The 27,255-nt window shown below is 49.5% G+C and overlaps 1 protein-coding gene across 2 annotated transcripts in view; it reads right to left on the reverse strand.

Moving 5' to 3' along the window:
* The window catches only part of TG (thyroglobulin), a 244,261-nt gene that overhangs the window by 166,631 nt on the left and 50,375 nt on the right, over positions 1-27,255 (reverse strand). Inside the window, exons 21-27 of one of the 2 annotated variants that reach the window (XM_087864600.1) lie at positions 24,353-24,523; positions 19,265-19,381; positions 18,493-18,608; positions 15,009-15,117; positions 10,095-10,286; positions 5,992-6,160; positions 4,585-4,589 (exon numbers count right to left, since the gene is read on the reverse strand). In XM_087864600.1, coding sequence (XP_087720726.1) covers positions 4,585-4,589; positions 5,992-6,160; positions 10,095-10,286; positions 15,009-15,117; positions 18,493-18,608; positions 19,265-19,381; positions 24,353-24,523 — 879 coding nt within the window. Of the gene's footprint in view, positions 1-4,584; positions 4,590-5,282; positions 5,291-5,991; positions 6,161-10,094; positions 10,287-15,008; positions 15,118-18,492; positions 18,609-19,264; positions 19,382-24,352; positions 24,524-27,255 lie in introns of both variants that reach the window. The other variant, XM_045812195.2, reaches the window with a different exon arrangement.

Below are 27,255 nucleotides of genomic sequence, written 5' to 3' on the forward strand. Positions count from 1 at the left end.
TGGGACCTGGTTCTTGGCAGTGTGAGCGGCCACGTGACGTCTCCAAGGGGCCCATCTTTCCAGTCCCACCTAATGCTTGCTTCCAGGCTTCTGCCTCACTGCACAGGTGTCTCCCCTCTGCCTTGAGAACTCTTATCCCCTTTCACCTGGTTAACCTCTATTCACGCTTTAAGAACCGGGGCCAACGACACCTCCTTCTAGAAGGCCCCCATGAGCCCTCTGGCTGGGTTATATGCCCTTCCTCTCGATTGGCACAGCACTCAATGAATACTTCTATCTTTAATCTCACATTTGACTGTAACTGTCCATTGAATGTACTAGAGCTTTCGGAGGTCAGGAACGGGGACTCAGTGTTCTTTGTATCACCCACACCTGGCACAATCCCTGCTGCAGAACCGGTGTTCAGCACATTAATGAACTCAAGGAGGAATGAATGAGGAAAACAGTAATCAGTGATATTCAGAGCCCACCAAGCAAACACAGAGCATTACCTTCCCAAGCACAGGAAGGCTGGCAACCAAATTAGCTTTCCTAATGCAGACTTCCAACGCTTCCCTCCATTCCCCAAAACTTCCCCGGCTCAATAGTGTTGATTGTGAGGTGGCGCATAGAACAGAAACAAACATGATTCCGCCTCTTCCCTGCTAAGCAATATCTTAAGGAAAAACAGTTTTGACTGTCCAGACATTTGTTCCATTCCTTCCGTGACAGCTGAGTTAGAATATCCCTGTGACACAAACAGGCCTCCACGCTCTGACTCATCACCTCTCTCTCCATAATCAAGGCAGCAGGAACACAAGACACATTGAAAGTTTTGGGGTTTGGCACACAGCCTGATTCCTGAGGACTGGTGGGTGTTGTGTGGTCTTAACTTACTTCAGAACACTTCTGCAGAGGTCATGTGCTGTGTCTGGGGTGCTTAGTTTGAATCCACAGCCTGGGAGTGGGCAGCATCCTAAACTAGAAAGCCCAGGTTTCAGAGTCCACTTTCTATTTCTTGCCCTTCCTAAATAAACTGCATTCCTGAATCCTTGTCTCAGGCTCTGCTTAGTGAGAAGCACATGACAGCTATTGTAAGTAACTATAATAGGGTCATCCTATTTGTAGGTGCCCTACGTCTACTCCAAATGCATTTGGAGACAGTAAGCATCCCAGAAGCATTGTAAGCTTCTCCCCTTTGCCCCCAGCACCCCAGACAATGGCACTGATACAAAGCAGACTCCTTCAAAGAGGACGCCAGCCATCAGCCTAAACCTCACCACTGCCCAAAGCATGAAGCCTTTGGGATTCAGAATTAAACCCAGGAGTGTTCCGCCAAGGCCTGTTTTTCCTGTCAAATGTTAAGTCCCTATGGGCAGTAAGGGACATTTAATCTGCCTATTTTTCATTCATTTGCACTTCAAGACATTGTGAGAAGGAAGCCATAAGCAGTTCCAGAGCTTTCTAAGCCTTTTCCCTTAGAAATGGGAAGATGGGTCTAGCCAGCACCAAATAGTTGAAACACCCAGAGATGCCCATTGGCGATTTGGGAGACACAGACTCTGGGTGGATTCCTCTCTTGAGAGTAATGTTTAAATAGGAATCTGACGACAGGAAGGAGAAACCTCACAATCAGGAAAAGCACTGGGCCTTCATATGGGATAAAATGGCCCCCAGGGGATTTGTAGGGTTGTTTGTTTGTGGGTGTATTTGTTTGTTGTGAACTGGTATTTGGTTGGCTTAACAAATCAGGAAAAATGCACAAAAAGGGAATTCTGAGTTCTAGGAACCTTCCTCAGTCCACTAAGACAGGCAAACAGGGCCCACTTACGTCAATAATCTCCCTGACACCCCAACTAACCTTTGAGCTCCTTCTTACACGGAGACCACCCCGCCCTGTCTGTACCCCAGTCCTTGGCCACACGCACATTCAGCAAGCTCTCAGGCTGAGTGACGGACAAGCAAGCCCAGCAACTCCCCCCTCTATGGCTGTTCATGCCCACCCAGCTCACCTCGCAGCCCACCCGACCCTCCTGCTTTCCCAGGGCCTTCTGTCCCTTTCTCCCACAGCCCTCGAAAATCCTTGAAGTAGAACATGCAGGTTGCTGACATTAATGACCCGATATCTGGAGCGGAGTGAGCCCAGAGAGACGTCCGTTACTGGACTCCTTAATTTGCTGGGACAACACAAGGTATACAAGCACCATGGAGTGGCATGAGGGAGAGCTTCCACTGGCATCCCTGGTCTCCAAAGCCTAAGGGTTAGGTCCCAGCCATGGCACTTCATGCAAAGACAGTTTCTTTAAGTATGACGGGTCGCAGCTCAGAACTGCTCCCTCCCGGGTGAAACTCTGATGCAACCAGCCGCCTCACTCAAGTAGCAAAAGGATCGGTGAGCCCGAGGGGGTGAAAGTGCTTCGTAAAATGCAACATGGATTCTGACGCACTTCCTGTTTGAATTTAGTGTATTCCGTTGGGTTGCAATATTCTACAAATGGCAATCAGTTCACTGACGCTTTGTATGTAAATGCTAATTGTCCATTAACCGGGCCACCTGTTGGACCAGACTCTCAGAGTACCAGTGAGCTAATATGAGAGCGATGTCCAGACCGGAAGTCCTACAGGGTGCCTCTGTGGGATGTGCCGTCAGGGGAGCAGGGACTTGACGTTCAGAAATCATGCCTTAGGGGCGCCTGGGTGGCACAGCGGTTAAGCGTCTGCCTTCGGCTCAGGGCGTGATCCCGGCGTTATGGGATCGAGCCCCACATCAGGCTCCTCTGCTATGAGCCTGCTTCTTCCTCTCCCACTCCCCCTGCTTGTGTTCCCTCTCTCGCTGGCTGTCTCTATCTCTGTCAAATAAATAAATAAAATCTTTAAAAAAAAAGAAAAGAAATCGTGCCTTAAACTACAGCCCATAGAGCATGTTAGCACTTCATTCTCTAATATGTAAAAAGTATGCCCCCATTTTGCAGATGGAGACCGTGAGGCTCAGTGAGGTGAAGTGTTCGAGCAAGGCCACAGAGCTGGAGGAGAAAAGCAGAAATCATCTCCAGAATTTTCAAGGCAGGCCATTGCTCCATAACCTCTAGTATCTACGGAGTGTCCTCCTTGCTCCGGGCACCACTCCCAACGCCTCACCACACATTCTTCCTTCAATCCTTCCAACGTCCCAAGGATCCAAAGTCATCATTATCTGCATTTGATAACTGGGAAGGCCAAGGCCCAGAAAGGTCATACAAGAAGCAAGCATTCACACTGGGATTTGAATTCTGGGATCTGATTCCAGAGTCTGTATTTTAATGAGCCTCTAACCAATGGCTTAATGGGAAGGCAGCGGGTGTGACAGACGGAGTTCATCCTTATTGTCCATATAGGTCCTTCTCATGTGCTTTCAATCCATTCTGTGGCCCCCTGCAGCTTGTCTGGATCCGTGGAATCCTTACTCCTCCTTCCCTCTATCAATATGTATTGTTAGAAAAGGGAATCTATCAACTATTCACATTTTAGTAAGAATTTACTAAATTTACTAAAGAATTTCTTTTCCCAGGGATGCATTGTACTTACAGAGTGACCTATTACTATGGCAGAAACATCTGTGCCTTATTGTTCTCAGTTGGAGAGGGCCTCCTGGTCAGTCTGTGTATAAGGCGACCCCCGATTTGGGACATCATGGATATACTTCAAGGTGCCTGAAATCCCCACCAAAGAGTACCCTTCTTAAAGCTTTGTCCACCCCCTAAAATACACACATACACACAGGGCATTGAAAAAAAAAAAAAAACCCAAAACTTCAAAAGTCGTTTGGTAATCACTCCTTCTCAGGGAGGCCAGACAAGGACACATTCTTTATTTTTGGGTACATACCAAGCACATGCTCCCTGTGAAGCAATTCACTCTGGATTTACTGCCCATGAATATATCATACGTCCTTCTGCAAACGCTTGTTTTCATCCTGGGCTACCTCTCAGAATAATGGATACCATATGCTTACTATCCACCATGTAAATTGGCGATTTGATTTTATTTACCCCCAGAAAAACTAAGCCTCATGGAATTCCACCCACAATTAGGCAATGTTTTTGTCCAGGCTTAGGTAAATATTCATTCCACAGATATTATATATATTCTCCAGGTTTTAGAGTGGATGGTGTGAATCCAGATATTAATAAGACACGGGTCCAGTTCTTAAAAATAACAAAAGACTCTGACAAATTTAAAAAATGATAACAATATTATGTAACATTAATACTATGTGTCAGACCCCTCACGAAGTTCCTCTCCAACAGACATATTATCTGTCAGTGCCTATAGAGAGGAGTGCGTAAGAATGCCAGCTTTGGAGCCATATTGCCTGGTTTCGGGTCCCAGGCCTTCTCCTTGGAAGCTCTGAGCCCTTAAGAAGACTTCATTTTCAGTGTACCTCAGTTTCTTCAGCTGTAAAATGGGGAGAATTGAAAACAGTGCCTCCCTCCAAGCACTGTGTTGGGGGTACGTGGGTGAGCCACGGCCGGGGCCTTAGAGCAGTGGCTGGCTCACAGCAAGCGCGATGGGAGACACGTTGATGATCATCGCCTCTCCTCCCACCTCAGCACAGCCCCGGGGGACGGGTCCTCCCGCTACCCCATTTTGTAGACAAGCAATGAGGCCTGAAGAGATTTCCTGACCTGCTTCAGGTCACACAGTCGGTGTCCAAAACTGGGATCCGACAGCACAGGCGTGCTTCCAGCTGGCAAGTGAGGACAGGAGACAGGCAAAGGCACGCTTTCAGGGCCCTGACCGCCACGCTGCCCACCCCACTGGAGGAATTCACAGAACACATGTGAAGCTCTATAATGGAGAAAGCACTGGACTCGGCAGGCTAGTCAGGGAGGGCCCTGGGAGGAGGTGACATTGAGCTCTCTGCCATTAGAACCCTGAGAGCTGCCTTACACTGAGAAGTAGGTCTTGAAACTTCTCCCAGAGGCAGGAGAGAGTGGCTGCCAGCTTCTGAAGGACCAATGTCTCCTAGAGACAGGAAGCCTCCAAAGGCTCTTTGACACCAGCCTCCCCCCCCCCCCCGCCTTAGTCCTCTTCCCTGCCCTGTCTGCTGACACCTGCACAGCTCTTGCCCGGCCCAACGCAGAGGGTGGATTAAAACCACATGCTGGCAGAAAAGCAGAGAGGAGGCAGGATGGAGCTGGGCTTCAGCCAGCTTCCCAGAGGAACCAGGAGTGAGTGATTCCCTGGACCTGGTTCTCACCATAAACTCCCACTTTTCAGGTTGGAAAGAAACACCCAGGTCACCTAGTCCGTGCTTCTAGAACGTCTCAGACTCAGCAGGCATAGCACTCCCCAGACAGCTGGTGAGAACGGATTCCTGGGGCCACGCTGTGGGTCTGGGGTGGGAGCTGAGAATCCATATCCCTAATGAGCTTGCGGGGATGCTGAGCCTGCCGGTCCTGACCACACGGAGCTGTGCTGGTGTGGTCAGTCCCCAGCTCAGGGCTCTTCCCTGACGGATACCTGCCGAGGGGACGGGGCTGGGGAGGCAGACAGGGGATCTGACTGGCCACCGTGGGGTCTCAGGCGCTCATGCTCACCCCATAAAATGAGGGGGTGGGCAGATGATCTCAGAGTAACTTCTAGATCTTATGCTTATACATTTGTGGAAAATGTTGGAAGAGCTTCTGAAAGAAAGAGGAGGCTGAAGCAAGCTGAATGGCTATTTCTGTCAATGGAGCCCGTATGGTGGGGCACACAGCCCCTTGCACCCCCTGTAATTAGGAGGGGCAGTGCCACCGGTAACACCTGCAACAGCGTGGCCGCCTGGCTGAGCCAGCCTCCCCCCAGCCAATCTGCGGCCTTGGGAGAGCTGCCGAGAGGCTCCAGTTGGGTTTTCTGCAGCATCTTTGGTACAGATTCTTTTCAGAAGTATTGCTTTCTCGAGGTACAAAAAGGGCTCCTAGGGGAGGCGCGGCAGAGCTTGCTGGTGAGGAAAATGCATTTTAAAGAAGTCAAGCAGAAGGCAGAGACTTACTCTGGAACTCCTGGCCTCCCAGACGCAACGTCACCTGGCGGCTCCCCTGGTCGTATGTCACACCAGGACATGTGGCATTGGCCTGGGCTTCAGCGGGGTCCCTCCAGTCCTTGACATTGCAAAGTAGGACATCGGGGGAGCTCAGCAACCCACAGATGATGGGACCTGCAGAGTCACAAGAGAGAGGAGAGGTTGATGTGACGAAGAAGAAGGAGGGCCCTTTAGGGACTCACATCTGTGCCCTGAGAGGCTTGGAGGATGGGGACAGATAACGATGCCTTGGGAACACACAGGGACCGACACTGGGACTCAGGGGCCTGGCTTTCAGTTGGGTTCCTCTTCCCTGATAATCCTGCACTTGTCCTAGTGGCAAATTCCCAAAGGGAGGGCCACCCCCATGCCTGTCCTGTTGAACCTTTCCTCCTCCATTAGAGCCCTTCCTCACGGGTCAGCAGCAACGACGTCTTCAGTACCACCGGGGGTCGTAGTGCTAGAGACCTCTGTCCTCATTCTCTACCCCCTACCCCAGAGAGCGATCTTTTTGAGGATTCAAGCAAATAAACAGCAGCTCTGTCTCTTCTCTCTCCCTCTCTCTCTTTCTCTCTCTCTCTCTCTCTCACACACACACACACACAGGCACACACACGCACATCAACTTTGAAGGGACTCAGAAAGGAGTACTCAGATTCCAAGTAAGGAACTATGAAAAACCATGAGCCCTGCACCAATGACACAAGCTTCCCTATTAGGAACTGAGCTCCTTGTCTCTGGATGCATTCAAGTAGAGGCCTTGTGCCGCCATGCCTGGGATGTGCAGAGAGAAATCTGTAATGAGGGGAGGCACTAGACTACTTTGTTTAATTTTTTATTACACCAATTTTTTATAAAGCCTAATTTTTAAAAAGATCTATTTATTTATTTGACAGAGAGAGAAAGAGCGTCCACTCAGGGAAGAGGGGCAGAGGGTGAGGGAGAGAATCTCCAGCAGACTCCTGCTCAGCACAGAGCCTGTTGTGGGGCTCAATCTCATGACCCTGAGATCATGCCCTGAGCCGAAACCAAGAGTCGGTTGCTTAACCAACTGAGCCACCCAGGTGCCCTTATATATCCTAATTTTGAATACGTATCCTAATTTTTAAAAAGCTTTCCTGACATTATGCCTTTATTTAGTATCGGGAAGACTGATTCCGAGCTAAGTGCATTCGACAGCAGTTTTAGTGAGGAAAGGTAGGTAATAACTCCAATGCGTCGATGTCTGTGCTCTGCCAGTCACTGTGGTGGTAAAGTGCTTTAAATACGTCAATCCCCTTAACCCTTACCAACATTATTATTGCCATTTTACCGGTGAGGAAACTTAGTCTCATGTAAGTTAATTACCCAAATTTCCTGAAATCTAGAAATTAGATAAACTATATCATTTCGATAAATAATTCTTTTAGGTCGTACAGTCTTCAGATTCTCCTGAAAAAAATAGGAAACCTGTCACCCCACAACCCCATTCCCTTCCTTATCCTAATTTATGCCCAGATCCAGATAGAGTTTCAAACTCATCTCCCACCCAAATTTCCCCAAAGTAGATGACTCAGATGCCTGGCTTATGTATCTGACCTTTTGTCCTTCTCCCTCCCACTGGCCACTTTTAACCTGCAGGTGATAAGAAATCAGCAGCGGTTTCCCTGTAAAAAATCACCTTACAGCTCCTCTGACAGCTGGTTCTCAAACCAGGGCCTTGGGCTGATTCTATCAACAACACGGGGAGCGCTGTGGAAATGCCTGTTTCTGACTCTAGGTCGTAGGGGTGGGAGGTGGTGACCTTCAGGACAGCATGTGTCAACAGCACCACAGATGGTTCTGGTGCACAGCTGGATTCTAGAATCCCTGACCTTCATTTCACCGATGAGGAAGCAGAGGTACAGAAAAGGAGAAAGGTGTTCCTAGCTGAGAACCGGAGGAATGACCAGCAGGCAGCGAGGGCCTCAGGGGGGCCCCCAGGCTGAGCCTCTCAGCACCCCAGATCGCAGGGGTGCATAAGAGCCCGCTGAGAGCCCAGAAGAAGTCTGAGCCCCAAGGCTGTCCTCTCCCAAGCCAGGAAACAGAATCATGGAATTAAACAAGAGGCGGGTGTATTTTTCCTTCTGCTCTCAGACCTTGGAAGGGAAACCCACGTAGCTTTGTTCTTTCGTGCTAAAGTGTCAACGAGAACTCCGAGTGTCTGAGAGACGGGTGCCAGCTAGAGATTCGGGTCACTTTATGGATCACATCCTGCCAGTTTCAGTTACACTCCTGGGAACCTGGGAACCACACGAGTCCCTCGGAACCCCACTGCAATGTAGGTACGGGAGCCTCATGAATTGTCCTTAATGATCAGTGGAAACAAAGCCACTTAGGAATTGAAGGTTGGAGGCGGCAGGAGCAGGGAGGGGAAGGAGGAATCTAGCAGAAAGTTAAATGACTTTCCAGACAGCTGGTAAAAGGACGGAGTGGGAGTCTGTTCCCGGTCACCGGCAGATCAGGCCAAAGCTTTATAATTCAAAGCTCCGGATCTGCCCATCAGACAAGCCTGGGAAAAACATCTGCCTGGTGTTTTACGTGCGTCTCCGAGAGAGCTTAACTTGCAGCGTGGTGAGGTGGTCATTCAGCTCAACATAATTCACGGATCACAGGTCCCACTTGGAGGGAAAAGTAAGCGAGCTGTGAGCCAGAAATGTCATGGACAAAAGGATTTTGCGGGCTTACTGTTCCATGGAACAAACTAATTCTTCCATATATGATTCTAAGGAAAACAACCTTCCAACTTGCAAAACCATATGGTTTGGTGAGTAATAGGGCATTTGGAGAAATCGTTGTGTCCTTAGAGAAGAAGGCAGAAGGCATCATGGATTCGAACTGCAATGTTTCACATACATACACGTGCTTATATGGACGTGCATGTGTACGTATGTGCGTGTATAGTATCTATCTCTCTCTATACTTTCACTTATCTAGACACTAACACGAGTGCACATCATATAAGCACAGAGCATTAAACCTCAAAGGGGTTTTAGAATTCAACTCGGTCCAGCCCAGGCTCCTGCCCTACCCCTCCAACAGCATGCTCTCATCCAGCCCCACGGACAGTGGTGAGCTAAACTCAGCATTTTTAGTAAACACCTTGTTTGAACTCAGAGCAGCATTCAAATCTGTGGACATCCTTCCTTCATCTTCCCCCCCTCTCCCCCGGTTTCCATATGTACACCCTCCTGGGGCTCCTCTCAGCCGTCTGGACTCTAATTCTCCAGCTTCTTCGAAGGTCCTCCCTATTATGCAGGTGTTCACCAGGGATCAGCCCCCTCCTTCTCTACCTTCTCACCCTGTACCCTCTTCCTAGAAAATCCCACCTGCAGCTCTGATACCTCAATGCTGGGAATTCATGCATCTTTATCTCCCACCTGGACTCGCCCTCTGAGCTCTGGACCTTTGTACCTAAAAGCTTAGTCCGCATCTTGTGAATGTCTTAAAGGCATAGCAAACCTGGCACACTATAAATGGGCTCATGACTTTCCCAATTCCCCCTCTCCCATCACCAAACCTAGCATCTGGTATCTTCCATTATTCGCTATACTAACAAGCTATCCAACCAGACGAACAAGTTGGATGGCCAAGAAAAGTCTTTGACACCTTCCCCTTCTTTGGTCCTCTGGTTTTGCCTGCTAAGGATACCCTTGAATCTGACCCTTTTCCTCCATCTGCACTGCTATCACCCCAGCCCCTGCCACCCCCCCCCACCTGGACTGCAGGAGTAGCTCCTAACCGAATCCCACATTGGCTCCAATGCCCCATCCGTTACCTTCTGCATACTCTAGCCAAAGCTTCAAAATTCAAATCTGATCATGGCATTCCTTCACTTAAAATTTTCAATACCTTCCCAGTGATTCTTAGGATAAAAACCACCTTTAATGCTACCCACAGGGCCACATAAGCTAAGTGGTCACCTCATGCCTGCACCTTGCCATGCAGTCCGCACATTGCATATCCTGGCTTTGGTGACCCTGCTTCTTCCTAGGTCAGACCACGGGTCCTGGGACTGGACGGCCCCAGTCCTCACGGTCACATTAATTACCTCCTTGGACCTGGGCAAGGATGAAGCCGTCACAGCACGAATCACGGTCACACGCCAGAAGACAGAAGAGATGAGCCCCTGTCAGATCAGCTCCAGAGGCTGGGAACACAACGGGCCCGTACATTCCAGAGAGTGTGTTCTGGAAACCCGTTTGCTCAAAGCTCTTCTGACTCGTTGTGTTGAACTCGTGGCCTGGGGGAAAAGCAGAGAAATTTTTTTAAAGATCTGAAAACCTTTCAGAGTTGACCACAGCTTACTGTCCTATGACAGTGGGCCCTCTGGTTGCGCTAGGGGCAGTGCGAAGTCCAAGATGAGACACTCTCTGCACCACGAACCTTCTGGATCGCCCGTGCATGGAGAGCATGGAGCTTCCCAGGGCCCTGGCCCCAAACCAGCAGACCTGGACAGACGCCCACCACACCAATGAAGCGCTAAAGAGGGTGTGTGGAGAAGTGACATTTATTATTATTTTCATGATTGCCAGCAAACATTTATCGAGCTCTAACTGTATACACAGACACGGTGACACGCGCTTTGCCTACGTGACCTCATTTTGTTTTCACCACCCCGTGAGTTAGGTTCAGGCCGCTCTGCTACCGCGTGCATTTCTGTGGTTCAGACTGAAGCCACATCGGTTGATCTACGGTTTTCCCAGCATGTCACTGCCTTGTGCCAGCAAACAACAGGTGAAGGCAGCCCACACTAACACAGCGGAGGGCGGCAAGCTGCAAGACACGCGGGCTCTACACCATGCCTGTCGCCCGCGTTCTCCTCCTGGCCTCAGACTGGCCGCCTTCTCCGTCTTCAAAGTGACAACTGCAATTTTCCCTGCCTAACTCGGCAGACTCCACCCTTCCCGACTCCCTCCCACATCGAGCTCTGTGATTCTTCTCCAGTCACTGTAACATTTCTTTAAGATGGATTCAATATGTCTTTTTAAAACTTCTGCTAGCATTTTAAATAGGACTGTGATCGCTGTTGTCAGTCCTCTGGTTAAAAATGGCACAGTTTGGGCTTCGCCTGTGCCTAACTCTAGTTTTCCCATAAGCCCTGTTATTTTTAGAGCATCATTTTGCAAAGAGGAGATTTTTCCAGGGAGATATATATCGATAGACAGATAGATAGATAGATAGATAGATAGATAGATAGACATATATAGATACATAGATCTACAGCCAAAATGTCTATCCTAATACTATGTCCGTTTCCCATGTGAGGAAAGAGAGTGAAGAGTCGTGCCTAAGTTGACATAGCTGGTGGGTGGCAGGAGGGACACAGAGTCTGTGCTCTTCGCCACCTTAACCTCCCCTCGACCCAGCTGTTCACCAGGGCTTAACCGACTCATGCACCTGGAAGTCGTGGAGAGGCTTACAGTGTGGAACCCAAGAAGACGACCTTCAGAATGAGACAGACTGGAGTGCAAATCCCTACAGCACTTCAGAAGCTCAACTTCTCCATCTGTTCAATGGGGACGACAGTATGTAATCTTCATGGACGTTGAGTAGGTGAAGAGCTAGACCATACGTAAAAAGGCTGAGCCACGAGCCTGGTGCTTAGCTGATGCTCAGCTTATCATACAGGTCTCCAGAAAGCCGCATCTTCTCCTCCTAACATTGGATCCCTCCGCCCCTCCTGCCTGACTGCCCTGTCACTCACTGTGCCTACAAAGCCTCAGCTCATCCTTCACCAAAACCCAGCTTAAATTCAGGGGTCCATCTCCCCAATTTTTACAGTTAGAATTCATTTCTCTCTCCCTAGATCTCAAGGCTCTATCATCCTTCAGAACCCTGTCTTTAAGCTACTTGAGACGGTGTCCGCTTTCCCCACCAGCATGCGATGCCCCGGAGCCATCCCTGCCGGCCAGCGCTGTGGTCACCGGCCATATGTGACTATTTCAGTATCTGTCTCAGTTCACTGAAGTTCATGTTGCAGGAGCCACATTCCAAGTGCTGGTGGCCACGTGTGGCCCCTGGGTATCATTTTGGACAGCCAAGGTTTATAGAACATTCCCATCACTGCAGAACGTTCCCTGGACAGCCCTGGAGTGTAGGGCTCTCTCTCGGCAGCCCCCGGCAGCCCCCACCTCGCCCGGCATGGAGGACCTCCTGCCCTGAGGCGTTTGGTGGTAGGGTCCTCCTCTTCCTTCGCTCTCAGTTCCAACGTCCTCTCCTCTTCTTCAATGAATGTTCATCTTTGTTTTCCTTTTCAAATTGTGATAAAATATATGCAACATAAGAATTACCATTTTAACCACTGTACATTCACATTGCTGTGTGGCCATCCCTACCATGCATCCCCAGGACTTTTGCTTCATCCCAAAATGAACCTCTGCACCCATCAAACACAAACCGCCCCGCCCCTCCCCCCACCACCCCTCGTAACCACTGTTCTACTGCCTGTCTCTGTGCATCTGACTGTTCCAGGAAGCCCATGTCTGTCTTTATTCCATGGTCCTGTTTCATTTTCCTCAAAGCACTTGTAACCCCCTGGAAATGATCTTATTGCTGGACCAATTCCTTTATCAGTCGGTGGTTCTGTCTGTTTTGTTCACAGCCGTGTCCACAGTGCCCGCCAAGTGCATATCACACGGCAGGTGCTCGGGAAATATGTAGGAGAAGTGCCAGTGCTGAGCACACAACGGTCAAGTCGTAGATGCTAGAGCTGGCCCGGGGGACATTTCAGAGCTGGGGGAGGTTGTGCCCTGAAGTCCCCGGTTCCACCTCGATGGAGCGGCAACCCCTCTTTCTAGACCTCATCTGTGAAACCAGGGGGTTGGACAAATCCCTACAGCATTTGGAAGGAACCTTCCAGCACTGTCTTCCTTTGAGTCCGAAAAATCCCATGGCTGCTCCTCCATGTTCCAGGCCACAGATTTTAAGTGGGTGTAGACAGGATGGTCCTGGAAGATGGATCAAGGTGTCCTGTCTTCCAGGTCACTTAAGGTCAGGTGTGTGAATGCATGGGCCTGCCTGCTGCTACCAAGAGCCACTGACACGGGAGGCTTTCAAACACTGTGTCTCGTCCTCCTCGCCGGTGACATCTGATCCCCGTCCTACACCACATGAACTAAAGAAGGGGTTCCTTAGCAGAGATGGGGCGAGGAGGTGGGGAGGCAGAGAATCTCTCTTCTCTGTTTGCTCTCTTAGGATGCAGAATGGCTGTGTCTGTGCATTTTCTGCTAAAAAAAAGCAAAACAAAACAAAAAAAGCAAAAACCCCCCAAAAAAACCGTTCTGCCCTGATTTAGTTTGGCAGCAAGGAGGCTTCTCAAGTTCCCGTGCAATCTCCCCCAAGTATAAACTTTCAGGAGACGAGAACAAATAAGAACAATCACTTCGAAAGAAACAGAATTGTCTTCTTTTCAAATGTGATAAAAGGCCAAGAACTGGTTTTAAAAAACATCTGGGGGAGGGGTTCCTTGTTTGCTTTTGGTTTTCCTTTTTAGAAAAAAAAGTCTCTATGCTCTGTTATTATTTTTAAATGGATAAAATGTAATGATAACTGGAATAAATGCCAGGGCAGGAATTCTGGTGACCCTGGCTGCAGATGAGAGAAATCCTAGCTCTGCCAGACTCCACTCTCCCAGGGGAGCCCTCCCCTCGGACAGGACGGACGCCGTAGGTGATGGAAGGGCCAGAGACAAAAAGCCACGGGCACTTGTCTCTGCCGTGGGCTGCCAACCGCTCCCGAGGCTCGGTGCCTGGGCCATGGCACCGTCCCCACGTGCCGCCAGCTCTTCGCTGCGGTCTGAAGTTGCCGGGAGCCAGGCCACCTGAGCTATGGACCGGGAGCATGCCTGCCTCCCCCCATGCCAACCCCTAGACCCTCGGTCTGGCCCCCTGGGCTGCCATCTGGTCTGCGGCCTTACCTCGGGTCATCAGGAAACATGTCAGCTAGAAGGAAAACCATCTCAGAAACCTCCGGCCCTTGCTATTTACCCGATTCCGTGCACTGTTCTAAGAGCACAGGTAACCCCACTCCAAACCTCCCAATCCCCTCAGTTCACCTGTGACTCCTATTTTACTGGTAAGGAAGTGGAAGCCTAGAGAGTGTCAAGGACCTTGGCCATGGCTAGTGTGTGGCAGAGTGGGTCAGCCCAGGAGGGCCGGCTCTGGCACGCTCACCCTGAACTGAGGGAAGGAGGGCCCAGAGAGCAGGGCCCAGCAAAGTGTCCCAACTCATGGGGAGCCTAGCTGAGGCCAAGGGCACACACCCTGCACTGATGGCCCCTCTCTTGGGCCTGATGGAGAGAAGGCAGGAGGCGAGCAGGACAGGGCAAAAGAGGACAGGCTTCCCAGTCCCTGCTCTGTGAAGCCATGCAGGGGAATTCAGATACACTTAGGTTCAAACCTACCTCCCCAGTTTATTCACAGCATGACCTTCTAATCTCTCTGAGCCTCAGTTTCCTTATCTGTAGAACAGGGGTATGAACCCTTTCTTGCCTTCCTCTGAGAATTCTGTGACGGTGGATGAAGGCTGTTTGGGGAAGTGAGCTGTAAACTGGGGGATACGATACACAATTGTTACTCAAAATGTGGGCCTGGGACCAGCAGCTTTGGCATCCCGGAGAGGTTATCCAAAAGGCAGAATCTGGCCCAACCCCGATGTATTGACTCAGCGTCCGCATTTTTACAAGCCCCCCAGGTAACAGGCATGCACGGTGCAGCACATTATGCAGGAGACCTTGAGCAAGGCTGGGGGGGGGGACGGCTTGGAGGTTTGGACCTTTGTGAGAAGGTCTGGTAACTTTCAGGGCGGGCAGAGACCAAAGGAAGGGGAATGCGAAGCTTCGTGAGTGGGCAGGCCTGAGAGGGGCAGCCGCCGGGAGCTCAAAGCCCATGCCCCTGCTGGGGGTCCAAACACCGGTCAGGTTAAGCCGCTGAGGCCCCCGAGCCATCCAGCTCAACCAACTTACCCTTTTTCAGATACACAGACGGGGGATCTTGAGCCCCGCTCCTCACCGTCACCTGGCACCTAAGACTTCCAGAGCCGGTGGCCTTTGAGTTCCCCAGTGTGTCTTGATGCTGGAGATGGAAAGAGGTTGCATTATTACCCCAATTCAACAAACATTTATCCAACTCTAACTGTGGCTAGGCACCGGGGCTACAAAGATGAAAAAGAGGAGATTCCTGCCCGTTAGTTTCTCCCAGGCTTTGGGAGCACACAGACATGTAAGCAGTAAATTCCAGCCCAGCGTGTTAGCTGCAAAGACACATGGAATTCCAGAGGAGGACATTGTAGAAGAGAGAATGATTAATTCTACTGAGAAGGGCAAGCTAGGAAAGTTTCCCAGAAAAAGCGAATCTGAGTGGGGTGCTGACGTATGAGTAAGAGTTCGTCAGTTGGAAATAAAAGAAGGGGGATTTTAAGCAAAGGAAACAGCAGAAATGAAGCTAAAGAATTCTGTGGTGTTTCGAGGACTAGAGCCCGTGGTTCTCAGAGAGGAGAGGGAGGCAGGAGCCAGCTCGTGGAAGGCCTTATAGGTGCGGCTCGTATCCGGGGAGGATCAAGGGAAGCTTCCTAAGCTTGGAAATGAGGTCAGACTTCCAAAGCCCTTGCCTTCCTCACTAATCTCCAGTCTCTCTTTCTGACTCTTTCCAGCACTCCCGCTGTGTGGGGGTGGTGGGATAAATCTGTTTTTATCAATTTGTGTTTGGTTCCCAGTGTTCTGCCCTCCCCTCAAAGTTGCCTAACTGAGTTTCCTGGCCGTGGGAATCTTCAAAGGGCAGGGGCTAAAGTGAAGTTATTTGAAGGCAACTGCTCTTCTTCCTTTTTAGAAGACCTGAGCTCAGTGAAAGGGTGATGGCCTGGGGAGGGGAGAAGGGCATCTGAGAGGGGGAGAGTCCTGCACTTCTGAGAAGGGCGTGGGTGGTGGGTCCCAGACTACAGGGCCCTCCCATGCCCCCACCCCGTGTGTGGTCAGGCCTGGAGGGGATGGGACGAGTGTCAGGAGGACTGTACACCTGCAGCCTAGACCCAAAGCACGGGCTTCCTGCCTTGGTAAAGAGTCCCTTCCACACCCCAAACCTAGCCCGGACACACGGTACGGGGGAGCCTGAGGGCAGCGCCTGGCACCGTGGCCTCAGCACTGGGTGGCGCGGACCGGTCACGTTACTCACGATCTATGATCGATACCTGACCCCCCTGCCTCAGGATAGGAGAGGGGCCCTGTGAGAGCTGAGACGGGATTTGTGCCAGCCTGTTAGCAATACTGACAGCAATGGTGACAACTATCATAATGGTCACTGGGCTCTTTCTCTGAGGCAGAAACCGTCCTGTAAGCTTTTTCATGTATGACTTAACTCAGTCCTCACAAGAATCGGGAGATACAGGTGCCGCTCGCTACCCCACATCATAGATGAAGATTCTGAGGAGCCAAGGGACAAAGAGCCACGAGCAAGCAGTGGGGCTGGGACCCGAACCTGGGACAGCCTGGCTCCAGAGTCACCTCCTTAACACGCCCTCTGACAGACTCTCTCCCTGGCTGAGAAGTTGGAGGGAGAGTTCATTCCCTTTTGTTTAATGAAGAAGCATTTATTTTATTTCTTGTAGAGTAAAATCCATACTTACACTAAGCAAACAGGGTCAGGGCATTAGAGGCCCAAATGACCAATAATCCAACACTTTTGCTCAGAGAAATGCCAGGTGCTAATATGTGCTCAGTAAATGTCAGCTGTTTTTGTTACTAATAATTCTATAAGCTGGATCTGATCCCTTAGTGAAAAAAAGGGGTAGAATTTCCTTAGGTCAGAGATTCCCAGTGACTTGGCAGCTGCCCAGGGAGCAGAGTCACTGACCGGGACCTCAGACCCCTTGACCACAAAGTATCTATGTGGGGTGTCCCATTAGCAGAACCACACTGACACAGACCAGCCAAGGCGAGGGGACAGCACCTGGAAACCCCAGATAACAAGTAAATCCAGCCAGTCTGTGTTGTCCAAAGGCATTAATGCTCGTGGGTCCTGACTGTCACCAGCCTGTGAGCCTATCCTCCCTCCCCACCCACAGGCTCTCTCTCCCCCTGATAGATCTTAAGACAGGCCTCAGTCATGATAGCAAGAAAAAATAAAGACACAGTCATCCTCCCCAACCGTTTTAACCTTAAGCTCAAAGGAGCTAACGTTGCCTCGATGACGACTGTGTGTCTTGTGACCTCACCAGAAGCCTGCAAGCTCAAGCCTGCATGTTACAGACGAGGAGTCTGAGGTCAGGAAGCTGCACGTGGTCTAACAGCCCCAAACTGACAGCTTGGGATTCAGTCCAAGACCCCTCCCTGCCTCTTCTCTGGCTCCTACAGCTACAGACCCTGGCTCGAGTCCTAAAATTCAGGGGTCCACCTTCCATGCCCTTCCTGGGATGTCATTTATCAACACACACTCACACTCCTTGCACAGGTGTGTGTGCAAAGGACATGGGATTCACCAGTGTTGGTGGTGCTGCAAAACTGCTAACACAGGTACACGTCCTTTAAAAATGTGACATAAAGGGGCGCCTGGGTGGCTCAGTCAGTTGAGTGTCAGACTCTTGCTTTTGGCTCAGGTCATAATCTTAGGGTCATGAGTCTGAGCCCCGTGTTGGGCTCTGTGCTCAGGAGGGTGTCTGCTTGAGATTCTCTCTCTCTCCCTCTCCCTCTGCCCCTCCTCCTGCTCACATGCTCCCTCTCTTTAAATAAATAATATCTTTTATAAAATGTGAAATAAATTATGTACATCCATAGAATGGATTGGTATTCTGCCATTAAAAAGAATGAGGTTCATTTTAAAGGTACAGAAAGTTAAGCATATGTGAGAAAATCAAGGTAGACAAGAACATGTACTACAAGATATTAACATTTAAACAAACCCCAAAAGATGCTTCTAAACACATACAAGTTTTCTGGAAGTTTCCATGAGAAACTGGAAGAGTAAAAATGGAGATTTGCATATGGTTAGGAGCTGGGAAGTTAGGACAACTGCTTCCCACTGCATCCTCTTCTGTCCTAATTCACGGTAACAATGAAATTGCCAGCTTTGACCTCCAGACGCCGCTATTTTATGTGGTTCAAACTAATATTTAACATTTTTAAGCTATAATCATATTTTACTTGTACACTGGAAAGGAATGCTGGGGTCCAGGACTCAGAGAGAAAGCCGGTATTTAGGGCTCTGGACAAGGTCCCCTCATGCCCAGTGCCCACGCGGCCCAGTGAGATAAGCTGGCAGGTACCAGAAGGGAGCGCTCATCGTTGACATTCCCTTCTGACTCTTGTCACGAAGCGATTCTGCTCAGACGGATGCTGCTTCGGACAGCTGCATCCTGAGCCATCACCAGTCCACTGCCGTCTCCATTTCCCAAAGCCTGATGTCCGTCCAGTCAGAGCATGTCTGACACAGAACCCCCACACGGTGGCTATGACTCACCTGAGCCGAAGTCACGCAGGCGATGTTGTCGCTGCTCCAAGCATAAAAATCACACGAGACCTCTGATCCCGCCGAGGACACCGTGAGGAAGCTGCAGGCCGTGTCCAAAGCACAGTCTGCGGGCAGCACAGGCCAGTCAGCACCTGTTGCTCTCAGGTGATGCTAAGGACAGACGGACACATGCCCCCACCCCCAACGCAGCCAGACGCACACTCGTCTGTAACACGGACACCAGTGACTTTCCTAGACTGTAAGGTTATGATCCCATACCAATCCTTGTAAGCTTACACACCCAATAAATGAGAGTTGTTATTACCCCTCTCTGGCCTGGCTGTTGCTACGACAGACAGCTCTCCCGACTGGGACGAGTCAGTGTACAAGGAATCCACATCCTTCATTTCTGCTCCCCTATGTTCGGCATTGTTCTTGGTACATAATAGATGCATTATAAACTCGGAGGTGAAGTTACAAGTTGGATGTACATTTTGGGAATCAACTGATTTACCAAGTGGCTTTTTTGGTTTTTTTTATGTAAATTCAATTAGCAAGCATATAATACATCATTAGTTTTTGACACAATGTTCAATGATTCATTTGTTGAGTATAACACCCAGTGCTCATGACATCATGTATCCATCCTCCTTACTGCCCATCACCCAGTGTTCTGATAAACTGTAAATTTCATTAGGGTTTCAATGGTTTTATTCGATTTGTCTTGCCAAGGTCAGCAGAGCCTATTTCCGCATGCGCCCATCTCCCCACCACCCCTTACCTGTCAAGCACTGCATCAGGGGGGACTCAGAGCCAGGAACTTTGGACCTGCCCACTGCAGTGACATTGGCACCGAAGATCACCTGAGATTCTAGAGCCTTCTCAAATTTCCGCATCACTGAAAGGAAAGCAGAATGATCAGATTTGACCCTAAAGGGCAGAGGGCCTCTACAGAGAAGCCAGAAGTGCCAGATCAAGAAATCCCTTCCCATTCACAGCTCTTGGTCTCACAAGAGAGGAATTCCCCAGGAATGTCCCCAGGAGAGGAATTCCCTTTGACAATAGTCCCAGCGCACTGCTTCATATCTGACGCAGAGAGCCATGTGTTACCATGTCTCCTTCTGCTCCCTCATTGTCAGGAGGGAAGAAGAAAATTTAATATTATGTTAGTCCTTACAACTCATTTTTTTCTCATCAGTATGGATTTTTTATCCAAATGTATATTTTCTTATCCTGATCGTTGAGTGCTAATTATCTTATAATTATTTTGTTGAAAATGGAAAATTTTCTTTCCATCAAACAATTTTTACTTCCTTCTGGGAAGAGGTAAGTTATCTTCTAAAAGACAAATAAAACAGGCACATGTGTCTTCACGTCATTCTGAGTACGTGTGCCGTGGCTCAGGCATTTTCATGATAGTGTTTGTTGAAGTGACATATCAGCGTCTGTTTCTCTAGCTACCATCAACACGCCTGAGTTCTTCTCTGGTGGGAATGACAGAGACACACGCTCATGGAACTAAACAGGGGGGAAGAAATAAATACAAGTTCTCAAGACAGTAGGACTCGGAACTCATTCTTCACCAAGCAAAAAGTACAGGGTAACTCTCAAGGAAGGAGACTCATTTTTAAACCAAAAAAAAAAATGCCCAGGGGTGCCAATGGTTTGCAAATAACTATCAAAAACCAGGCCCCGACGTACACCAGTATTAGTTTGCAGACAGAATTGTTACACGGGCGCATATCAGCACCCATTCTCCTACACCTCTACTGCTTTATAAAACAGACTTGGGTCTAGATTGGTTTTTATCCCGTCAATACGTTCAAGACCACCCAAAGCCACCTCGTCTCCGTTTTCATAATAAGTGCAGGAAAAAAGTATATTCCTTCCGGGATAAAGCTGGGAGAGAGGATGAATGCGAGAGAAATAGCATGCGGTAAGCCTTCACAAATTCTGATCTAGAAAAAAATTTTTAATTTTTATATAAGGGATTCCTTCCATATTGATCACTGAGATTGCCAAGTTCATGTGCTCAGCCCACACTCAACTCTTCTGTTCTTATTTCTCTCTCTTTTTTTAATTTTTTTTTATTTTTATGCCCCTTGCTATCTTCTTTGTAGAGACTGCAGGCTCCGGTCCAGCAAACCCCAAGCTATATTCAGCCCTTCGTCCCTCAGTTTGAATAGATATAGGCAGGTGCTCACAACCTTGTAGCCGACTACACAAAATTGGACAGCTCTTTCGGTTTCCAACAGAAGTCTTTCCAGGGGCTGAAAGTGCAGTCAGTTTAGCACTTCAGTTAGACAATCTGCTGGTTTTTGCAAAAGGGACACCTTGGTGACGAAGACGTTTATGTTACAGCATTCTGTGAGGAAGCTCATTGCCAAACAGAACAGAAACAATTCAGGCACTAGATTGCCGATAATTCCATAGAATATTGCATTAGCTGACAGATTTCTATAGGCTAGTGGTACAATTTCCCACATGGCACATTTCAACTTAGCAGGTATTTGCAAATGTCTTGGGGACGCGTAGAGGGCGCACATGAGAGCACAATCATATTTGATCATGGTTATGTATATGCTTGTCTCTTTCCAAGGCCAGGACAGTGCCCGGAGCGTATTTAACACCCGCTAGCTGGCACAGTGACAGAGACACTACTTTCCCATGTACTGGATGGATGCACTGAAGAATGAATGAATGAATGCCGAGATCACTGCAGCCCCAGAAGGCCTGGGAACATTACGAAGATCCCAGCATAGACCTCTGGGCACCTGACATGCTGTATGAAGTCTTGGGCATGGGTCAGCAAAAAGCAGAATTATAAAACTGGATCTAGAATTAAAGGAAGATGAGTTTACAATATTTCCAGTGTCCAAGGTCAGCAAGTAACGACTCTCTGTGGGTAAAGGTTTGTTACAGGTGATATAGAGAAGATGGGGAGGACTGCCACAAAGGGACACAGCGGGCAGAAAGGGAAGAGCACCAGCTCTCGAGTCCTGCCACCACCCCCCCTCACCGGCTCTGTGTCCTGGAGCACATTTCGATCTCTGAGAGCCCCAATTTTGTGGTTGGGAGGATTAAACCAAAGAGCACGGGAAACTCAGTACATGATAGCAATCCGGTAAGTGCCGAGTGCCTTGGTCCCCTGCGAGGGCACCTGCCTCGTTGTCAGGGCCCGTAAAACTGGCTGCAGGAATTCGGGTGGTGGGAGACTCTCCGTCCCTGATGGCCTTTAGGAAATAACTTCGAAGAGACCCAGATAATTACATTAACTCATTCATTCTGCCGACAAGCACCAATGACTGTTGGATAGAACAAAAAGTAAGACAGGATCCCAGCCCCAAAGTGCGATATGACCTAAGGAGGCTAGAACCCAGAGAGGAGAGTGAGGTACGTGATTTTACTTTATCCCGAGAGCAGTGCAGGACCACTAAAGAGTGGTAAGGGGCATTGCATAAACAGAACTGCCTTGTAGAATAATTGTTCTGAAGCATCGTAGAAAAATCGTTGAGGGGCCCACACTAGAGCAGAAGGACCAGGGAGGACTACAGCAGTAATACCCGTGGGGGAAAACCCAGGCCTGGCCACAGCCGGTAGAAAAGAGGCAAATCTCCACCCCCAGCCCCACCCCGTGAGATAAAGCTGACCTCTACACCCTGGGCTTTCTCTGGATGACAAAGGCCTCAAAAATAGGACCGCAGTCCCACTCCCGAAGAGGGAGCTCCTCTCAAAGGCTGAGTTGACTGGATTCCAAGAAGGGGCTATTGACATCCCAGTGGGGACCCAGCTTCTTAACACAGAAATCCTCTTGAATATCCAGAGAGGGAAACCAGAAACTCAGAGCTTTGCGTAAGAAGCCAGAGACTGTGAGGTCCAATCCAGAGGCTGTTTATCAGCCAGAGCCTCGGGGAGGCATTCCCGGAGTTGACAAGGCAGGGCTGCTGCTCACAAGTGCTTCTGGGACCACTGATGGAGCTGTCCTTTCCGCTCTGGATGAGCACAGGGCTGACCCAAGCCTGAAGCGCTTTGCCAAGTACACATCACAACTCGGGGCGCCGAGGCATGCACAGGGAAACAGAGAGGAGTGCAGTTAAGAGGCAAGCATGACGTGATGAGCCCAGAACAGCCAGGAGTCCCAGGGCCTCGCAAACTGCTCCCCGCTGTGGCCGGCCTCCCCCTCACTTGGGAAGGGCGGCTAAGGGCGGCCAAGGGCAGCCTGCCCGCTGTTCTACAGCGCCTTCAGGCTTTAACACCCCTGCTTGCGGTTTCTGCCCAAGAAGAGGAATACTGGAAAAAAGAATTAGACTTTCCTTGGATTTGCAGTTTATCCACGGGGAAATGAGTGTACACACACACACACACACACACACACACACACACACCCTTGAGATTCGTTAGCTCTTTGCAGAAGAAGGAAGTTATTGTTCTGAGCGTTACAAAATGAAAATGCCTCACTTGGATTTTCTCAGGTGTCGTATGTAATTAGCTGCCCCCACTTCCCTAGAGAGCAGGTAGGCTACGTGTGCGTGTGTGTGTGTTACGTGTGTGTACAAGGGCATGTGTACGTGTGCGGGTGTGTGCTTCATAAGGAAGCAGATAAATCTAAGCAGAAGCAGATTCGTGTCATGGAAAGAACGGGCTTGGGGTGGGATATACACCAGTTCTGATTCTAGGTGTGCTATGTCCTGATTAGTGAGGAAGGTAAGTCACCCAGACATTCTCTGCCTCAGTTTCTTCAGCGAAATAATTGGGGATAATATCTACCCCTGAGAACCGCTGTGCAGCTCACCCATGACTGCCCGGCACATACATCAGGCCCTCTGCTTACACAGAAATCTGAGGGACTCAGACAGCCATGTTGGCTCTGCCGGGTCAGGCGTGCAAAGGGTCAGCCAGACCTCAGGCAGGAAGGTGACTCTGTGGAATAGGTCGGGCCAAGTCCTGAAGACTTGCAGCGGTCAGAATTGGAGGAACTTACAGACTGCCTCTGCCTGCTCCTTGATTCACCGAGGAGGAAACAGGCAGCTACGATTACTGCTGCTTCTCATTGTTCTGACACATTGATCACCTCTTTCAGTCATGCCATTGCTAACACACTCCACTCCCCAGCAAGGCAGCCACGAACAGCCCTGTTCGGCAGGCGAGGAAACTCTTAAAGGTCAGTGGCTTGCTCAGACTACAGAGCTGCTGAAGGGCACCACTGAGATCACACTAGTTCTGACCCCACTCCCACCACACCTACTATTGTAGGTCAACTCTGTTTACCCAGGACTTTCCCACCCACCATGTCATTGAAGAGCTGTGCCCAGCCCAGGGTGGCGCTCAATGAACACTCGCTGTCCTCATAGGATGGGATTGGCCCCTACAGGGTCAGGAGGCTGCTGGGGTGACTGAGGATCAGAGAAGTTGAGCGATAGGCTCCGGGTCGCCCAGCAAGTAAGTTATGGAACCAGGACCGGCATTCACGTCTTCCCACAATATCCAACTGAGAGAGAAAAGCTGGCCAGCTTCTCAGAGGCGGGCTGCCCATAAGACAGGGAGACGCAGCTCGTTCGTTATTTTTAAATTCATGTCTCATCCACACTGAAGTATTTGGGGGTGAAGATTTATGATATCTGAAATTTACTTTCCAGTGATCAAAAATGAAAGAGAGAGAGAAAGAAAAAGAAAGAGGAAAATGCCAACAATTTTTGGATCTAGGTGTCAGGTTACTTGTTCATCCGACTTTCAACTCCTACATAGATTAAAATTTTCCAAAATAAAAAGTCGGAGCAGATGCAGCTCACAGGTCTCTCCCCTGCTAGAACGGCCTTGACAACATGTGCCCTCTCCCCAGTCGCATGGCTGATTTCACCCCAGCACATACTCAGACACTGGGAGTCAGAGAGCAGGCCGTCTGTTTCCGACCACGGCAGCCTCTGCCCCTCGCCGTCCACGCAGAAGGCCTTCCGACTGTCCCGGTCTCTCTGGCTGGCTTGGTACTGGCCGTCCTGGTCACACTGCAGCCCAGCCTCGCTCCTCTGACAGTCAGTGACACCTGGAATGGAGACACAGATGCACCATCACCGATGTGCTTCTGGGACCCCTGCCCTCGGGGCTCGCAGGCTGCCTCTCGTTGACGTCCGATGTGCAAGTCACAGGTCTCACCCAGATACTGTCCAGCTTCAAACTCACCAGCGTTCCTGCCCTTTGGTCAAAGGATGATGTCCAGGGCCCCTGTGGGGCCACTAAACCCTGAGACCCGGCTGCACCCATCTAATTGCACGTACGGTCCCTGCGCTTCCACCATCCGCACGGCATTCAGTGCTCCTTCTTCTCGGATGCACCGAATCTCAAACACAGGCTCTGTTCCTGTGGTTCCACCTCCCGGTGCTCGTTCTCCTCCGTCTTCAATGAGTTAACCCTTCACCGTTCATTAGCCCTCGATGTAATTCCCGCTTCCTCGGGGAAGCCCTGGGACACCGACGTCTGACCATCACACACTCCCATCCATCCACACCTCTCCTTGTTGGTGCAGCACGGTTTTCATATCGATTTGTCTGTGTGAATGAATGGTTTGACAGCTGCCCCCTCCCCCTCCAGAGAAGCTCCCAGCTGAAAGGGACCTGATCTAGTTTTGCTCTCTAATGCATCCCAGGATCTCGCTCAGTGTCTGTCACATGATACAAGCTCCCCCACTGTGATACTGCGATTTATAATAAGAAATATATATTTGGTCTTCCTTTCATTTCTGGCACCCAGCGCCTGAAAACTCCTGGCATTTCCTAAGTGGTGAAAGCCATGAAGGTGTCTTTTGTCACATTACAGAGGTTACTTTGGAACTGCTCTTAAGGATGGGGGCTGGTTTCCAGGATGACCAACCATGTGATCAGAGCACTGAAACGTTCAGTCCTCTCCCTGACCTCCAACTACCAATGGCCAGTGATTCAATCAAGCTTGCCCATGTAACGAAACATCCATAAGACCCCAAAAGGATGGGGTTCTGAGCTTCTGGGTTGGTAAACACGTGAAGATGTGGGGACAGCAATGCGCCTCGAGAGGCAGGGAAGCCCTGCGCCTCTTCCCCAGGCCACGCCCTGTGCTTCTCTTACCCGCTGTTCCTGAGTTCTACCCTGTTATCATAAACTGGTGATCTATCGAGTAAGACATTCCTGTGAGTTCTGCGAGCCGCTCCGGCAAAATAATCACACCCGAGGAGGACATCGTGGGAACCTCTGCTTTATAGCCAGTTGGTCAGAAATACAGGTAATAATCCAGACTTATGACGGGTGCCTGAGTGGGAGGGGGTTGGTGGAGCTTTCCAGCACGCAGCTTATCCATCAGAAACATAGGTAGTAGCCCGGGCTTTCAACTGGGCACAGATAGGGGCAGTGGGGTTGGTCTTATAGGACTGAGCCCTTAACCTGTGGGATCTGGTACAATCTCTGAAAGGATAGTGTCCAAATTGCTTGTGGTTGGTTTGGGGGAACCCCCCTACACACACACACACACACACACACACACACACACACACACACGCGCGAACACTGGAATTGGGTCCAGAAATACCTCTTCCCTCCCAAAAAACCCAATCAACAAATACCAGCTGAGTCCATGGATAAATACCTCTATTCCTGTGCCTAAGCTATCTCACCTGCACAGCAGCCTCTTCTCCACCTGCCCCGTGGTCCCCACTTGTCCTTCGAGAGCTGGTGTCAGCTGCTGCACCAGCACGTAACAATCATCTCCACTATGCTAGTAATGACACATATTCTGTGTACTTACGTGTCTTCTTTTCGTAGCAGACTCTAAGCTCCCTGAGGACAGGGAATTTTCTCTACTTGTTTCATACCTCCAATACAAATTTAGCATAAAAAAAGGTGCTTAATACATTTTCGATGAATGATATCAAAAGAGAACCTTGACTTGGCTCTCCAGGGCTGGGAAGCAGGTGGAAAATGTTCTTTCATTCAGCCCAGGACTTGAGAACATCTAGTTTTCTCTCTTTTAAGACTCTTAGTCATATGACTAACTATTGATTAATTACAACTATTTGGTGGAGAGATTACAAGAGCTACTTTTTAAATAGAATGTTTTGCACGTCAGGCATGCTATATATGAATTAAAGCATCAATAAACAAACAAATAAGCAAATAAAGAGCTACTCGGTTATCAACAGAGCCTTCAAAATCATCCAGTAGACTTGCAAGGTTAGGAAACAGAGGAGGGAAGTATCTGTGGGTGAGAACAGTAATATAGGTGTCAGCTATGTAGAGGAGTTGAGATTCTAAGAACTAGCCTAACACCAAAAAGAAACCAAGGAAATCCTGTAATCACTCGAGGTCACTAAACACTTGGCAGACCCTCCTGCCTCGTGCTTCTCTTTCACATGATTCCATCTGAAAACACAGATCAGGCAAGACACCAGGCAGAATGGTTAGTGAGTCATGGAGATGTCCTTGGATACAAACATACCCAGAGTGTGGAGACTCATGACCCTGACCCTGGAGACTCATCCACTGAAATCTGTTCTGTTACTCAGGGAAGATACCCGGGAGCGTGGTAATGATATGACAGCCCTGCACGGAGATGCAATCAAAGCTCACCCCCAAAGCAGGATGGGGATGATACTTACGGTTCACCTTAAATATTTTAATGGATTCCACTTCGTTGTGTGTCTGAATGTTGGTGTCCCCCCAGATTCAGATGTTGAAGCCTTAACCCTCAATGTGATGATATTTGGAGGTAGCACCTTGATGACTAGGTTTAGAAGAGGTCATAAAGGGTGGG

This window comes from Ursus americanus, chromosome 9 (assembly GCF_024610735.1).
Source record: "Ursus americanus isolate L20-20 chromosome 9, mUrsAme1.1.p, whole genome shotgun sequence".
NCBI lineage: Eukaryota > Metazoa > Chordata > Mammalia > Carnivora > Ursidae > Ursus > Ursus americanus.